This window comes from Cydia amplana, chromosome 6 (genome assembly GCF_948474715.1).
Source record: "Cydia amplana chromosome 6, ilCydAmpl1.1, whole genome shotgun sequence".
NCBI lineage: Eukaryota > Metazoa > Arthropoda > Insecta > Lepidoptera > Tortricidae > Cydia > Cydia amplana.
Genome location: NC_086074.1, coordinates 13,121,667 through 13,140,118, shown reverse-complemented (window position 1 = coordinate 13,140,118; position 18,452 = coordinate 13,121,667). Strand labels below are relative to the sequence as shown.

Genomic DNA, 18,452 nt, shown 5'->3' with positions numbered 1-18,452 from the left:
TAAAACGATAAAAAGTAAACTAAGACCTTCGTCCAATAACAGGAATGAAATGATGCACTAGAGATCTATATTTCTATAATGCCTAAATGCAAAACTCGTGTTCGGATTACAAATAAAAATGTGAAAGAAAATTAAACTTATGTAAAACAGATTACTTACTATGTAGACCAGACAAATAAGTTGGCGGGTTTTTTTGACGGATACGAACGGCTTGCTTACAAATTCTTGTCGTAGCCTCATTTATTTCGGGTGTAGGTAGGTACGTCAGCTACATGATATACCTGCGTCGTCAGCACGTAAAGGTTTGTTTATGACACCTGTTCGCCGCATTATTCTCGTCATGCAGCGTAAGAATAGCGCTCACGGTAACTTTCTCAAGCCAAAGTAACAGTTAACCTTTTGTCGAGTTCAATGTGACTTTATCGCCAGTATGGTGCTTTATTCTTCCTTGTTCCTTTAAGTTCGCAAGAATCTTAGAGGTCGCAAGAAAGTAAACAATCGTGCCTGTCACGCTCTCATGGTCATAGTAATAGGAAAACTCACATTTCATTTTCTTGACAGATAAAGTCTGGTTTCAAAAAAATTAATTGCGTCATAATACATCATTATGTCATCACGGAATGCTGTTGTAATTATAGCGCCGGGCTATGCAAACGACGGGCTGTGGTTGTGTCCTAAGATAATGCCCTGTAAAAAGTGCATACCATGCACTTCGCGTACAATGCTCCTTTATCTTCACGAAGAGCTATTTCAAAGATAATCGTATGTCTTACATAGTATTTAGATACTATGTGTACTGTGTAATTAGTTATATCATTGCCCCTAAAGTTAATTAGTACATTATATAAGTGGAAGCCTTGGCCAGACAGTGTCTTTCTTCGCAGTGGTTTTTATTAAAAAACTTTTTAAACACCGTTCCTAACCGATTATACACTAATTAATAGATACCAATAGTCAATAATATTTTAAAATGTGCTTAAAAACTTAAACTATGCATTAACCTTTCATATCTGTGATGTGGAAAAAATTCGTGGGTTCAACCTCGGTGCAAAAAGATGACTAAAATTTCGGTCAGGATCTTTTCATACTCGTCCTAGAGGTTAAATGACAGTACAATGGAGAAAGGAATGTAGCGATATGTTGTTAAAAACTCATCAAACCATCAAACAGGATTTCTTCATCACTATAACATCATTATCACATCAAGTTTCTTTTATCTAATTCGAATCGCTAAATGTAGATAAAAGGACCGCTCAGCGACGCCCATATATAGCAATATCTGGCATCATATTAACATTACACGTTGACTCCCAAGTGTTAATATCTAGCCTATTGTAGATACAGTTAGGGGTAATTTAATCACAAAATGCACTTATGGATTCAAGCTGATCACGCGCACGTTGTATCTGAGTTTTCCCACATAAATCATACAGAATTCTAAATTATACGGTATATTCACGAACTGGCACGACCCATTCTCTAGATATCTGAGATACCTTATGAGTGGTTGGGTGCCTACTGCTTGCAAGTTACCAGGAAATTGATGTGAGATCTTCGTGGGGTCATTTACACGTTGATCTGGGCCTGGCTGGGCTAGCTGAGAAGAAAATGTTCTCTTATTTTTATCAAACATATACGTTTGCGAGCGGTATTACGAAATTCTATAATAAAGGAAAAATTGCCACGCCCGCTTCTGGTAAGCTTCGGTAGTTCAGTTGGTTTAGAGCGATCGGAACTTTAAAAAACCTATGAAATAGATAATCAAAATAATTGTTGTATTGTCGCATTATAACATAAAGCTAACTTTTCCATAAAAAATTCAGGTCAGTGTGTTAGAAAATGAAAATACGACTGCAACGTCGTGACGAAATTAATAATTACCAATTCGTTATCGATTCTCTTCGAGTGTCACATTCGTTCGATACCTACCTTTCCGTCTTATAAATAATAGGTGAACGTCGAACTCTCTTGAGTAAAACTGTTTGATTAACGTCACAAAACGGGACTCATGAATTATGGATGCATATCGGACCCTTCTTCCTTTCTGAATAATTCGGCGTTTTCGGTGCTGATACAAGTTACTGAGTAGGTGCCTACATAATTTTCCCAAGCTGAGACGTTAAAATTTTAATTTTAAGGGGGCGTATTCGAATTTTAAAAAATCGGAATTCCAGATCGGTGTTATTTGCATTACGTCCCTTTTGACAAACAAATGAATAAGAGTGAGATGTCGTAGTAAAAATATCAAATCAAAGTCATATTTTTAAAGTCTGGTTAGGTACGCTCTAGATAGGTCGATTATTATAGGGAACGAGGGGTGAAATACATTAGAAACTCCCTCACCAGCCTTACCACGAGATCGTATGAGTAGTTATTTCGTATTTGGGGTAATTTTACTAGTAGTTTTCAATAGCCAGTTTCCGTGTGACTACAGCTGCCTAATAATTTTACAAGGTTAATAGGATGATTTTGCAAATGTATGAGGAGGCGTACATCAAAGGATATCCTTATATAAGCGAAGACAACCGATTGTAACTGACAGACTCATTTAACAATTTACAACTATGACAACATATTTTAAATGATAATTTGGAATGCGACCAACATCGGCGTAATTTTACATTGTTTTTGACAACTTAAGAAGTGAAGTTGTGACATCAGAAATCTTGAAAAAGGTTTTATTGTGGGTTCATTTTAAATATTTTTAGATTTAATTCGGCAATTAAATATAAGCATGTACCTAGGTATCAAAATTTTATTTTTGTCACCATATTGTTCTTTGCGTTTTCTTACATTAGGTAATGGTCAATTTTCAGCATGTCATGAGCTGTTTTTGAAATAAGTCGAGTTTGTCTCATGTTACTTCTACCTGTACCTGTACGTACTTAATGGGTACATGCATTTATGCAAAGTTAATGAAAAAGGGCCAAAAATTCAGCTTCGACAGTGAAACGGCTTAAAAATAACTTGTCAAGGAGAACAAGCAAGTAGAGTATTGCCCTTTAAACCGGTAAAATTCAAAATGGCACAGCTTACACCTTGTAAATGCAGTCAACATGAACTATGCATAATTATCTCGTATAACCCTAGTAGCTGTCGCGTATAAGTGTCTTGTACCTACTAGGATAATGTGTTCTTGGATGTCTTGTATTTAAAACTCATTTTTATTCACTTTAATTACCAACATAAATATCTTTTTACAACCCAACCTGAGTTAGCGTGTATTTTTAATACCACCACAAATTGATTCGAATTTCGAAGTGTAGATTTCAGTACTTACCATGAAACGATTTTAAAAGAAATTAATTTAGCCGTAACATTAATTTTATTTAAGTTTTTTTGTCGTTGCGTCAGAAAGTAAGTGCGTAAAAATAGGTAAAAACAAAGAAATGATACATACATTACAATGGGTGCTGAATTAATGTTTTGTTTTTATGTTCAGTTCGTCTAAATGAATTTATATGTATTATGTTATTTTTGATGCTAATAAATATTTTTTACTTAATCTTATTCTAATTATTTTATAAAGAAAATTTAAATTGCTCTGTCTTAGGCTTTTGTAAGACATAGTATGTATGTATCTACAATTTTTTTTATTTAGTTTAGAGAGCAATATTACATTAAGAAATTTAAGACGAACTTTTGTATTTTCTCTCAGAGAGCCCGAGGTGCACTATTGGGTGCGCAGTGCCGCTCTAGCTCAGACTGCGCGGTGCTGAACGCGCACTGCGAAAACGGACTCTGCGCCTGCGACCCGTACTTCGCTAAAGTTGACAACTCCACGTGTCTTGAGTGTAAGTATTATTCACTGCAACTACAGTAGGTATTTCTAATGAGCTAAATGCGGGCATCATTACTTAATCTAATATACTTTAATTATTTTTATCAATGTTAGTTACTGTAGGTACCTACTTTAATTTACTGGATTCACTCCTTTACATTGAAACGTTATAATCAACATTGGTTCTTACTTAGAACAAAATTTATTTACATAAAAGTATACCTGTACCGTCCGTTTGGCTTCGACCGTGCCACGCAAGTATGTGTAAGAAATAACAAAATATTTACCCTCGCATTGTTTCTGTGAGAGAATTCTTCTCACTAAACCAGGTTATGTACTTAAGACGTTTGTTTGCTTTCCAATCTCGGCTAAAACTAAACCTACCCATGCACATTCCTAGACTTACAACTACACATCTATCTATCGAAGAAAAAAAATACTTATTATGTGTAGACCTTAACCTTGTAGTGTAGACTTGGTGAACTTATTCATCATCAAGCTTTAATTCGAAGAAGATTGTGCAACGTGCCTACGTCAAACGACACAACTGACCATCATCTCTCTATCAAGAACTTAGCCAACACGAAGATGGCTTCGTAATATAGGTACATTCCTTTCTCTATTTAACTTTCATGCTCGCGTAAATCACCGTCATAATGTCTGAGCACCCTTTTTTATAAAAATCCCATCTTACGTTATAGCCATTTTCACTTTTAACATTACACACAACCAATGAGAGGCCTTTCCTAATGATCCTGTGTGGTAGTCTGCGGTGAGACAGATTACTTTCACTTAAACGGTCAGTTTACAAAATTGACCAGTTTTCCTTACTGACAAAGATAACTTTCGTTTTACCAAAATCGAATTTTGCTTTTCAATATCGAAAGAAAGGCAATAATCAAAGTAATGCCGTTCCGTCAATGACCGTGCCATCTTGATTTCATTGTGTCAGTCTATTCAATAGTTTAGGTTTGATACAGTAGATAGGTATAAACTTTGCATAGCAATTTTATCTGCTTTCACTTGTGTTTTTACTATAATTTCAGCATTTGTTTTTATGTGACGTGAAAATGAAATATAATCATCATTAAAATACCCGCCGGAGACGATGTACATTATACATATAAAGTTATCTGTAAAAAAATAACTCATGTTTTTTGGCTATGTAACCAACCACTTATGTGGCATTGGCATGGTTTCGAGACTTTCGAGTAACATCTTTTGAATTTTCATTTTAAAAGCAATCCTAGGTTATCACGCGCACGTCATCGGCAGGCCGCGTCTGCCGTATACGACTTACGACGCGATGCTATCGCGACATTATCACACGCCTTTATTCTGATCGTCCCATTATCCCACGCTCGCCTTACTTTCTTTGCCCAATTCTTTCCGTGGTAAGTATCCAAATCGAGCAAACCTCACGGAATGGGTTTACAACGGTACATTTGCCGATTATGTTTTTGAATAGCACCTCATTCGGATCAATATCATTAGCAAAATACGGGCGTTTGGTTTGGTTTTAATTCGCACATTGTTAAAACATTCGTATAAACTACAAGGCTTAAATAGGGCACACTTATCGCCACTTACAGGATTTATGGCTACTGACCGCAAAATGCCGCAGGGCAAGAAGGCCGACATGTTTTTATCCCCGTTTAGCTCGATCTAACTACATTTTGTGCGACTAGATGACGCGCAAGCCCGTAATCGTCAAGTTGCTGGCGGCAGGAACTATTAGCGGATGCGGTGAGTAACACACTTACCCCTGGGACCCGCAGGTCCAGTCGGGCGGCATTTCAAACGAGGCCCGACCCGGCCCGCTACGCAGCGGCTAACCAACGGCAAACGTAACTGGCTATTCATAATTCAATGTTATTAAGCCGTATTTCAAACATACACGTAAAGCATCGTCGAGTATTCATTGAGGAATTAGAGATGACCCCCCAATCATGCAAACTCAATTTGCACACGCTTATCCGCCGTAGGCAATAACCTGCAATATTTTTAATCCTGGAGTTATATACAAGGTGAAATTGTTATCTCTGACCATACTCTGAGCCTCTGAGGGGTGGATATGTAGGTCATACTGAACAACTTTTAGTATGAGGCCAACCCAGAAATCGCGGAAAAAAACAGCTGTTCTATAGAAAACATGGTCTCTGATTCACCGAAATGTACTTATGAGACGGTTTTTTTTGGAGAGTCAGAGATTCCACCCTGTATATATATGTAACGTCATCCAGTTTTTAATAACGGGTCCAATCCGAACCCTTGCATGGTTTATTATGTTTGCACAATCGATCTTGCAGTTGTCCTGATAGGATCGAAATAAGTCAGCTACCTTATTCAATAGTGCAAGTTGAATGAAGTTACAAGTTACAACCCAATAGCTGCGCTTAATGTGATATACTGTAGGTATCTAATAAGATAGGTGCGAATGTTAGGCCGACCACCAATGCAAATTCGCGAAGGTCTTATAGATAGGTAATAATTATTCTAAATTCACCATCCCAGTTAACACTATAGGTATTTAATTAATTACCTACTTACACTTGACGTTCTATAAAGTAAGTCGAACTTCTTTACATGCACTCCAATTTAGGATAGGATATCCGTGATAGTTAGTATTTTTATAGACAATTCGCACACTTTCTCTATCAATCAAGGTGCACAATTATCTGTCAGCGAATTTAAGTGGGCTGAAATTGATTCAGGCCCGCCCATTCAACAATAACAAAGGAGATGTCATTGAATATGGGCTAAACGTCTAGTGGAGTGACAGCTGGCCCGGAGCACCCTGGTCAGTGTGCCATGCGTGAGCAATCTCCGGCTAGGGAACGCTGTGCCTTACCGTTCGATGTAGCCTCACCATTTCGCCATCATCCGTGACAGATGAATGTTGCAATTATACCTTTTAAATAACAGTGTTGCAGAGCACGATTATACTAAGGTGTGTACATATACTCAATTAAACGTATACCTACGTATATTTAATTCTTATCGGTTCAGCACAATTTATAAATGCAGGGAATTTAACTTTTTAATGGTTTTCTGGCGTGTTTAAAACTGCGCCCTCAAGAAACAATGTCTAGACTTCATAATTCAGGGTAAAGCCGTCAACGCGCGCTGTCCTTTAATTAAACCGTGTATCAACGCGGCCCAATGAAGCACGACGCGCCAATAAATTCTTATTCCGGCCCTAAAGCACCATGTGTTATTGCAATGTGTCCACAGTGCGTTTATTTGTGGAACCAATTTAAATAAACTTGTTGACGGTTACGAGAGCCCGCCAGGGTTTACTCTGAAGCTCGGTCGTCCGGTCCGGTCCACAGTAAATTGCCTGCAGCATTTGCTTGGGGACGCGATACTCGCACAATTTAATTTAAAATATAATTGGAATCGAAAACAATGACACGACAATCATTCTTTACCAGTTAACAATTTAGAAACTGTCCGACCTGGCAAATATAATTGGCGATCGAGACACGCCGTGTGATTGCGATTTCTAAGTCAGATTACTTCCTGCTCCTCCAGTTGAGAAGTTGCTTGATGCAGTTCGCTGACGTGCTTATTTTTAGTAAGTCTCGTTTAAAGTTACATTTCCGTTGTATAGGTATGTGAATTGTGTCATTTCCGTTTTACCGTTACCTACATGAGCAATTCTTAAATTACAAATTGGATTTTTGATTGCTTCCTCTTTCTGCTAAGCTCATCCTTAGTGCAACTGCAGCACAGTTATTTTATGCAGAATCGGACTCAGAATTGGAATGAACACGTCGAATACTTATAACTGACACAGACGAAGCCTAAATCGGTTTGTTTGTGATTGATTGTCAGTACGTATAACAAAAATAGCTGAAACCTAGGTAGGTTTGTAAATAGTTTATGTCGGATCGAGCGCGTTTTCCGTGTGGCTTCACTTGCTAACGTCAAGCCCTGACACTACACTAGCCAAACATCTAGTTAGATAATGTGCGATGAGTTTTGACACCACATGAGTGGGTTAAACCAAATTAAACGTTCAATGGGATCGCAAAGACAGAACTGATGATAACTTTTTTATTCGCTGGTTAAACGTGCATGAGAACAAAGTTACTTTCGTAGGTATTGTATTAGTTGTGGCGTTCTTAGCAAACTGTTCGCATCCCACGATAAGTACAGTTATCCTTGCAGTTTTATTTTTTATTGCCCAGGTTTATGAGTTGCAGGCCTTATCTTTGGCCGAGATATCGCACTCAGGATGAGCCTTAATTTTACAAGAGCTTTTCTGGGTTAAAGATGTCTTTTGATATTTAAATTTTAAAACGTAAGCCGGTTTTTAATTACCATAATACATTAAGTATATGATGATCTACTTGCCCATTTGTAAACACCTGCTGATATTATCAGCCCTTTATCACCACTCATAATTCCCTTCCCCTTCCTTCCAGATCATCTGCAAGAAAGTACTTAATCACAAAAGTTTTAATTTCCTTACATTGTCTTCTAAAATATCCTTCTACATACCTATATATAGCGACATATGTTATGCTTATATTACCACGAATCTTGGAACATCAAATCGCTGCAACGATTAGACGTTCACGAGTCTTTAATCCGCTCTTTGACCCAACGAACAATACTGTTTCTGCATCCATTAACCCAGTTCATGGCTGTAACAAGCAGCACTTTATTTTCAACAGCCACGGCACGCTAAGCACTAATGATGGATTACCGGAATATTAAATCTTTACCTTGTTCGCAGCCATCATCACCCTGGCAAGTTTGTAGATCGTGTAAACGAGGCATTGGTGGGGCATGTTAACAGCGATTAAGTACGGAGCGCAGTTTGATTATACTTTGGTGATAGGTATTTAATGTATTTTTAATACTCATGCTTTATCATAATTAATAAGAACATTTTCATAATTGTTTCGAATAGAAAGACTAGTAGTTTTATTTGTCAGTATGTTCATTTACGTAGGTAATAGTAGCCCTTGATCGCGTTAGATGGAGGGACATAGTTTTTGGTCAATCTCACGATCCTCAGTCATGAGGGAACGACGAAGAAGAACCTAAATATAATTCTGTTTATGAAATAACCTCGAATAAAATGAAGATGAAATTACGTAAAAGTCCATTTTTCTGACATGGGCATAACAATTAAGAAAAGTAAACACAGTGGTTATCTATATAGGTAATATCCATAGGGGTAAGCTCCTTACTGCACCTGTTTAGGTTTAGACCCATGTATATACAATTACAAAATGTAGACGATACCAACGAAGAGGCAGTTGAGTATAGTATTTACGTATCCCGATGGGTAATATTCGTAGAAGGAGATTTAGGGCTCGTATGATAGCACCGTTACGACGATAGACCTACACACTATATAAGGCAGACCCTCTATGGCGGCGCAACGGAGATATTGCGACGAGCACCATAAAAGTATACTCTAGCCTACTAGGAAACGATTGCTTCTATTCACAATATGTCACTTATCACAAGTGACTCACACGGGCGGCAATCACTCTTGCTATTATAAAGCAATTAAGATGTGCCTAACATTCGCTACCTGGTTACTCCTTCCACGTAGAAGTCGTTGAACTGATGACCCCATACAAATTTTAAATCTACTTTTAACGCCAAACTACGCTAGACTACCTACTGGAAAGTTTCATACATATTCGTTCAGTAGATTTTGCGATAAAGGGAATTAAAGTACCTAATCGGCACAAACCTCACACTTTATACCTCTAAACCTGGGCTTGTTTTCAAGTTTATGTATTTTACATTAATATTCCTGGCTGGACCATCAGTGGCAATGCCCACATAGGACCCTTATAGACAGTTCCCTCTGTAGGACTGTTTTGATTCGAAACAGAATGAAAACAAAACAGACAAATATTTATATTATTCTTATTTGAATAAATCGTTTAAAAATGACCGCTAATGTAGTAAACATTAGCGGTCATTAAATTATTTCGATCACTTTAACTTTACGTAAAAGGCACGCCCACTTACGTCCGCTTATTTTTGTAGGCAAATACCTAAAATAACCGCACATCTACACATAACAATAAAGTCGATATCACAAGTCCGTTTCATTGATATCGGTCAGAACTTTCATAGGTGACAAAAGTTAAGGCTTCGTCACACAGGCGCGTTTTCCAGGCGGGGCGTGACCGGGGCGCGCCGCTTTTACATATAGAACACTCACGCTCCGCTCACACCCCGTCCGAAAAACGCGCCTGTGTGACGAAGCCTTTATCATCCAAAACTTATTATCATTATAAGTTAGTTGCTTTTGGATGAAAACATGTTTACCTGAGCTAAAACTGATGAAATATAGATGAAATAAAGGTGGGACACGCACTTCAAATCTGTCGATCGACACTTTTTTTACTCACAAAAGATTCTTCACTCACTTGCCCCAAATACCCCGTACCGTACCCCGACAAGTAGGTATCAGCGCTGAATCAAATCGACCTTGACTTTGTCTCGAGATAATCTTCAAACCCAAACGCAAAGTCACGCACATCAAACTTTTCACGGCTGTCGACGGTGTGCCAAATCTAATAAACGCAAGTGCCCGCCATTGTAATCCATTTTGAGATTATTGTGTCAGTTCAGCATCTTGATAACGAATGATAACTTTATTGAAGTCTGCAAACTGGCAGCGGTTAACAGTTTTTTTCTTCTAGGTACTTTTACTACTTAATGATACATTTTTTGCTTATTAGTATTTAATAAAATATCTGGGTGACATATAAAAACTCGAAAATGCGCGTTTTCCCAGAGATAAGACCTAGCTAGATCGATTTTTCGCCCCCGAAAACCCCCATATAGCAAATTTCATCGAAATCGTTAGAGCCGTTTCCGAGATCCCCGAAATATATATGTCGGCGACGGATGGTCCCGATGGCGGTGGGCGCGTGGGGATAGTACCTAGATGTATTACTTCACAGCCAAAATAGTAGGTATGCTACCAACGCATGAAATAAACATTCAGACTCGTTACCCATACTAGTGCCTACTATATTTTAGTACTAAATTATCAAAACGACCAATCACTATTCCAAAATTATTTGAATCAAAATAAAAAGATCACATGAAACCGTTCAAATCTTTATTTTACAAAAGTAAGCTTCTAATGGCACATAAGAAACCAAAATAACACTTGGAATAAAACACTTAGCTAAACGGTTAAACACCGTGAGATTCTATAAGCTTTCAGAATAATCCTTCAGGTGTAAGCCTTCAGGAACGTAGCGAATTAGGCACGAGCTTGGCTAACGTCCGATCTCTAGCGCGGTCCGATCAAGAAGAAGGAAGCCAGTTCCAGCGGCGGAGCCAACCGCTCCCGCCTCCAAATTCAAGTTGGTAAACCTGCCTGACCAGTCTACCAACATAACGACAAAAATGCCTGCTCGTGCCTACGTTCACTCAAGATACGCCTCTTGACGTTCCAAAGCCTTCTACCTGTCATTTTCGTTCGACAATACACCAATAGATGGCGTTATACTCTCTGCGCAACTTTATTATTTAGTTACAAGCAAATAATACATAGCCAAACATTGACTAACTATGAACTGTAATGCTGCAATACGTCTTTCTGGTGTCTCGCTCCGACACGGCCGTCCTGCGCTACACACGTCCTCGTGTGTGGGTGTACGCATTTGATACTGAAACAAAACATACAGCACAGTATGTCATCGCTCGGTCATTCCTGACCAACAATTTGGGTCTCACTCAAATTACTATTAAAATCAAACTTTGTCATCAATCAAACCAGAAAAAATAATTGTTCAAAATTACTTTAACAATCCTCAATTCTCTAGTCAAAAATAGTCCATCGAGCAACGACTAAATAAAAATAATCATCAGTAATCATCGCCGCTATCTAACGGATACACTCCAATAATCATCGCCTCCATCTGGCGGATACTCTCAAATTTATGTAAAAACAGAACAATCCCAAACATCAAAAACACAAATCACAACAGCTCTAATTCATTGCTCGACAGTATCACTACTACTGTCGTCAATATCAATTTACGGGGAAATTATCTGGCATTAAAAAAAAAATTGGTCATATGTGATCTAAATGTTTGTAAGACATCTTAAAATAAATAACATTCTGAATTGATAGTTCCAATTTTACTCATATGAACACAGTACATAAACGGGAATTCATTTTTAACAAAACAACACCAGTCCTTCGGTGCATTGCCAGTCCTTCGGCAGATACCAGACCCTCGTCAGAAGTAACCATCTCAGCCGCGTAAGTGCTACTCCTCGCAAAGAGTATTCTGCACATAAAAAGCAGACCACGTGCACCTCTTACATGCTCCGGCACTTCTGATGCGGTCACTAAACAATACCCAGTCCATCGGGCATACTTTCAGTCCATCGAAAGCAAAACAGTATTGCCCAGTCCATCGGGCGTGCCTTCAGTCCATCGAAAGCAAAACAGTAGTGCCCAGTCCATCGGGCGTAATTACAGTCCTACGAAAGTACAAGCTTTCAGTCCGTCGAAAGCAAAACAATGTTAACAGTGAATTCCAAAAAAAAAAGAATTTAAAAACAGGTCTTTAAATCATGTTACTCAGAACCATTGGTACGATCAGCGTCAACTGATCAACTGAAACTGAACATTACTGATCAAAATCAAACTCGCTCAAGACTTCTATGCAGAAGTAAAACATCTCAAAATAATCCCAACGAAATGGGAACTGCTCACCAGCTTAATAAAGTATGATGCACGCGACCAAGTCAAAGGTGGTGGTGGTGAGGTCCAACCCAAGCACGGAGGCTGATTCTTTCCGCTTGCCGTTGCCGTTGCTGCGGCAGATTGCGAGAGACACGATGTGGTTCAACATAGCTGGCTGTTACTGAAATCATCATTTGCACGGTATCAGGTTTATCATGAATGCAGGCTACACTCAAAAGGTTTATGAAATGCAAGGTAGCAGACACAAAAAAAACATGTTTCCAATGTATACGGGACTTCAAAAATCTCAGAATAAAATTTAAACTTCAATGAGTGCGTTTTATTTAATTCCATGAACAAACAAACACGTGTTCCAAAAATAAGTAACACGGTAAATGGGCCAATACGAAAAGTGACAGCTTATTAGTTACGTTCGACTGTTATGCTTCGCCATTACACTCAAAATAAAATTCACTAATAAACAATTAGAACGAAACCTGTCCTTTTATTTCCAAATCTCCAGCACAGAAGATACTGCACAGCCGCCTCTGTATCACGGGCGCAATGGCGTCCGCAAGCTCGCTCGGCTCCGGCTGCAGGACACTGTAACATTAATTTTCATATGCGTAGCTCATGTTTCCATAGTATACACGATTTGTGATCTATCACGGCATTACGAGCAATAATTTGTCGCAATTTTATTAATTACTAAACATTACAGGGTAAAGATTACATAATGCTTGCACTGGCAAATCAGCAGGATCAATTTCTAACGGTGCATTGTATTTTTATGAAAAAAAATATTTTTTGAGGGTAGATGCACAAGTGAGCGATGAAATAATATCACGTCGCGACAGCCAATATTTGATTTTAATTAACAATATGGATTTCACATCAAAATAACTTAAGATCACTTAGATTTCAACGGATTTTAAAAATTAATTGTATTTTCAAATCAATTATTGAGGGTAGATTCACAAGTGAGCGATGAAATAATATCACGTCGCGACAGCCAATATTTGATTTTAATTAACAATATGGATTTCACATCAAAATAACTTAAGATCACTTAGATTTCAACGGATTTTAAAAATTAATTGTAATTTCAAATCAATTATTGAGGGTAGATTCACAAGTGAGCGATGAAATAATATCACGTCGTGATAGCTAATACTTGGTTTTAATTAACAGTATGGATTTCAAATCAAAATAACTCGAAATCGCCTCGATCTAAATGGATTACAAGAATTAATTGTAAAGAAACGCGGCGATACCAGAGATGACGTCACGTAACGACCGCTATGCTCGACTGCCTCAATCATAATTCACAATTTCACAATAATTCTCACCAAATAACAATGAATTACACTCACCATTCAATCAAGGTTAGACACGTGAGCTTACCATTACAAAGTGTCCAGATTATGGAATGTAGGTCACCAGAAATACACCACGCTCCCAGGTGGCTGTGTAAGCAATACATGAAACTCCGCATCTATCCCACTTGCTGATGTCGGCGACGGATGGTCCCGATGGCGGTGGGCGCGTGGGGATAGTACCTAGATGTATTACTTCACAGCCAAAATAGTAGGTATGCTACCAACGCATGAAATAAACATTCAGACTCGTTACCCATACTAGTGCCTACTATATTTTAGTACTAAATTATCAAAACGACCAATCACTATTCCAAAATTATTTGAATCAAAATAAAAAGATCACATGAAACCGTTCAAATCTTTATTTTACAAAAGTAAGCTTCTAATGGCACATAAGAAACCAAAATAACACTTGGAATAAAACACTTAGCTAAACGGTTAAACACCGTGAGATTCTATAAGCTTTCAGAATAATCCTTCAGGTGTAAGCCTTCAGGAACGTAGCGAATTAGGCACGAGCTTGGCTAACGTCCGATCTCTAGCGCGGTCCGATCAAGAAGAAGGAAGCCAGTTCCAGCGGCGGAGCCAACCGCTCCCGCCTCCAAATTCAAGTTGGTAAACCTGCCTGACCAGTCTACCAACATAACGACAAAAATGCCTGCTCGTGCCTACGTTCACTCAAGATACGCCTCTTGACGTTCCAAAGCCTTCTACCTGTCATTTTCGTTCGACAATACACCAATAGATGGCGTTATACTCTCTGCGCAACTTTATTATTTAGTTACAAGCAAATAATACATAGCCAAACATTGCTAATCGATTTGATACAGGCGTCTAACTATGAACTGTAATGCTGCAATACGTCTTTCTGGTGTCTCGCTCCGACATATATATATATATCAGGGATGTTGCGGATGCAGATTTTTTGACATCCGCGGATGCGGATGCGGATATTTAAAGGCTCACATCCGCGGATGCGGATGCGGATGCGGATGTCAAGATTAGGTACTTAGAAAACGTCAAATATTAAATTTTTAGTATTTTTTTTTATTTAAAAAAAAACGAAACGTTTAGTATTTGACGTATTTGAGCAAGAATATATAGGTGCGTTATATTTAATAAACAGTAACTTGGTCGACTTTTCTGGTTCTAGACGATTTCGTTATAGGTAATGACGAAATTACCTAGCACTTACGCCGCCGCTAAGACGTTCCTGTACCGACTAGTTCAACATCCGCATCCGCATAAGCTCCGCATCGATTTTATGCGGATGCGGATGTTGAAAATAATGCGGAAGTTCCGCGGTTGCGGATGCGGATGCGGATGTTCGCAACATCCCTGAGAGATATATATATAAATAAATAAATATATAAATAAACAAGAATTTCTCGTTTAAAGGTATTAGATAGATATAGATATTAAGTAGACGTTTTTCAATATTACATATAGAGTGTATCACATATTTTACGAGCAACTTTTACATACATATCTACTTATATATCTACGTTACGATACGCTAAGTCCATGAAAAATAGAACATAAGCACGCAGACAATTTACAAGTTAGTAGCGGAACATTACATTTAATTTTCCGCTCATATTTATCAAAACATGATCATCATCATGATCATGATCATTTGATCAAAACATGTTTTTTAATCTCTTATTAATAATGGGGATCAAAACAAAATAAATATCGTTGCTGATTTGTTGAAAGCTTATCTATCTGGATAAATCACGATTTGCTAGCGTAAAGTCCGAGGATTTTAAATGAAAAAAAAAGCCTTCGTGTCCGTGTCACATAATTAAAGAAAACTAGTGAAAGCATAAAAAAAGAGATTTCTAATTCATGAGTATGCAAAACAATAATTATTATCAATGTGAATTAAACTGATGTAGAAATTATTGGGTGTCAATTGGAAAATGATTCATTAAGCGGAACTCGGGTTTCGTCCGTTTAAAATCGTTGGTGATTATTCAAGTGCGTAAATCGCATGCATATTCATACACACCTATCAACTGCTTGCCAATTTCCTTATGGATGGCCGCATACCACTGTGTTATCAACAGTCATTTAAATACTTTGTTATTAAACAGTTTTACACATTTTTCACCAGCTTCCGAGTTTTTAATTTATTCCGCTTGATGGTACCATCATTAATAACTATTAGCTGGTATTTCCTGATAGGTGGCCAAGAAGGAATGTACAGCTTTCACAAACTATTATACACACTGATTTATATTTAAATATCGAAATTACAGTTATGACACCTTTTAAATGTTTGTGCGTTAGTACCATTTAACGTTTTAAGCAAAAGTGCAATATACATATGTATAAGAAGATAATGTTGTTTACCAGAGATGTGAAAAATACTTTATAAAAGGAAGTATTTGTATTTAAATACAAAATACAAATACTTCCTTGATATACTATTTCAAATGCAAAATACAAAATAGTTTTTGAATTTGTATTTAAAATACAAAATACGAAATAGGTATTTTCAAAATACTTTTTAAAAATACAAATACTTTGCGATAAAAGGTACTCTGAATAGTGAATACCTAGTCTGAATTAAAAAGTATTACTCAGAATATCCGAATTGAAAACACTCTTTATTCTTTGAAAACAGTGTGTCAATCAGTCCTCTATCTAAAGTGCAAATTTCTAGTTGTTTGCTCATATTAACCGGAAGGATGATGGTTTATAACGGACAAATTTTAAAAGCATTAATTTAGATTTGTAATGTTTTACAGCTAGTATTATGCTTCTCGTTAGTGTGATAAAAACGTCGTCGTGATAAAAGTATTTTGTATTTTGAAAATAGAAAATAGGTCCCAAAAACTATTTCAAATAAAATACAAAATAGTTTTTTTCAAAAGGTATTTAAATACAAAATACAAAATAGGTATTTTGCATTTTGTATTTGCATTTTAAATACAAGTATTTCAAATAAGTCACATCTCTGTTGTTTACAAGACAATTTCATAACTTATACACGAAGAAAATCTATAATATTCGTTAAATCCTGCCTACCGTAAAGTTTTTAATCCATTATTTATATTACGATTTCCTGGAAGTCGACATATTTTAATTACATGAAATTAAATGAGTATGAAATCCTGTTCCGTCTCAATTATACGGACCTGCAATTAAATTGCTCGTAGAAAAATAATAATAAGCAACTGTACGTCAGTGCTTAGCGTCGTTAATTCTACCTATTGATCCACCGATTAATCGTCCCATATATTTGTGAGACTTTGTCATTGTCTAATAAATCGTAATTCCTTTTCCGCTTGTTTCCGGTCTGATTAATTATTTAGTTTTTTTTAAGTCTTATTGATGAGGTCTTACCGCATCGATTAGCTGAAGATAAGAATACAATGAACCCACCCACCCACTTTTACCACCTTTTACTTTTTTGAATAGTATAGCAAAATTTTGCGTTTTTCCTACTCAGGATCACGAGCTCATTTTCATGTAGGTAGAAAATCCTACCTTTATACATAGTTAAATAAAGTGCAATAGAAGTTTATTTGCATTTAACACCTAAAGTCTATTTTAAAATGACATTTCATAGTATGAACATCCTGTGTCATTTCATACTATGAAATGTCATTTTAGTCTACCGAATAAAAAAATAGACTACGAACATCCCTCTGTTTGTTTGTTGTCATCGAGCTCTCATTGTTAGGGTTCCGTACCTCAAAAGGAAAAAACGGAACCCTAATAGGATCACTCGTCTGTCTGTCTGTCTGTCTGTCTGTCCGTCCGTCCGTCTGTCACAGCCTATTTTCTCCGAAACTACTGGACCAATTAAGTTGAAATTTGGTACACATATGTAAGTTTGTGACCCAAAGATGGTCGTGTAACGTAAATAAATGAATTTTAAATATGGAGGCCAGTTTTGGGGGGTAAATGAGAAAATTAAAAAATAAAGTTTTTCTAACTATATCGTGTTACATATCAAATGAAAGGGCTCATTGTAAGAACCTCAAATATATTTTTTTTATAATTTTAAAATAAATAGTTTAGCGGTTATTCAAGAAAATAGGCAAAAAATTACCATTCCCCCCCCCCCCTTATCTCCGAAACTACTGGGTCTAAAATTTTGAAAAAAATACACAAAATAGTTATTTACCTATAGATGACAGGAAAACCTATTAGAAATGTGCAGTCAAGCGTGAGTCGTACTTAATTACTTAGTCTTTGACCCTATCCCTACGGGTTTTTTTTTATGTTTTCTCCGAAACTACTGGACCAATTAAGGTGAAAATTGGTACACATATGCAAGTTTGTGACTCAAAGACGGCCATGTAACGCAAACAAATGAATTTTAAACATGGGAGCCACTTTTGGGGTGTAAATGGGAAACTTAAAAAATTAAGTTTTTCAAACTGTATCTTGTTACAATTCAAATGAAAGAGCTCATTGTGAGTAACTCAAAAATGGGGGAAATGCCTCCGGCGCGCCTCACTCTAAATTTTATATCTGCATACATCTAGCAACTATATCAAGTTTGGTGTCTTTTTCGTGTAATTCGAGAATTCATTTCTAAGGAATTCATTTCTGTGACTAAATTTTCACTCACCCATACAAAAAA

At 37.1% G+C, this 18,452-nt stretch overlaps 1 protein-coding gene across 2 annotated transcripts in view; it reads left to right on the top strand.

Annotated features, from left to right (window-relative positions):
- Positions 1–18,452, top strand: part of LOC134648940 (serine protease nudel-like) — a 56,011-nt gene that overhangs the window by 28,052 nt on the left and 9,507 nt on the right. For both annotated transcript variants that reach the window (XM_063503583.1, XM_063503581.1), the window contains exon 2: positions 3,659–3,794. In XM_063503583.1, coding sequence (XP_063359653.1) covers positions 3,659–3,794 — 136 coding nt within the window. The remainder of the gene's footprint in view (positions 1–3,658; positions 3,795–18,452) is intronic.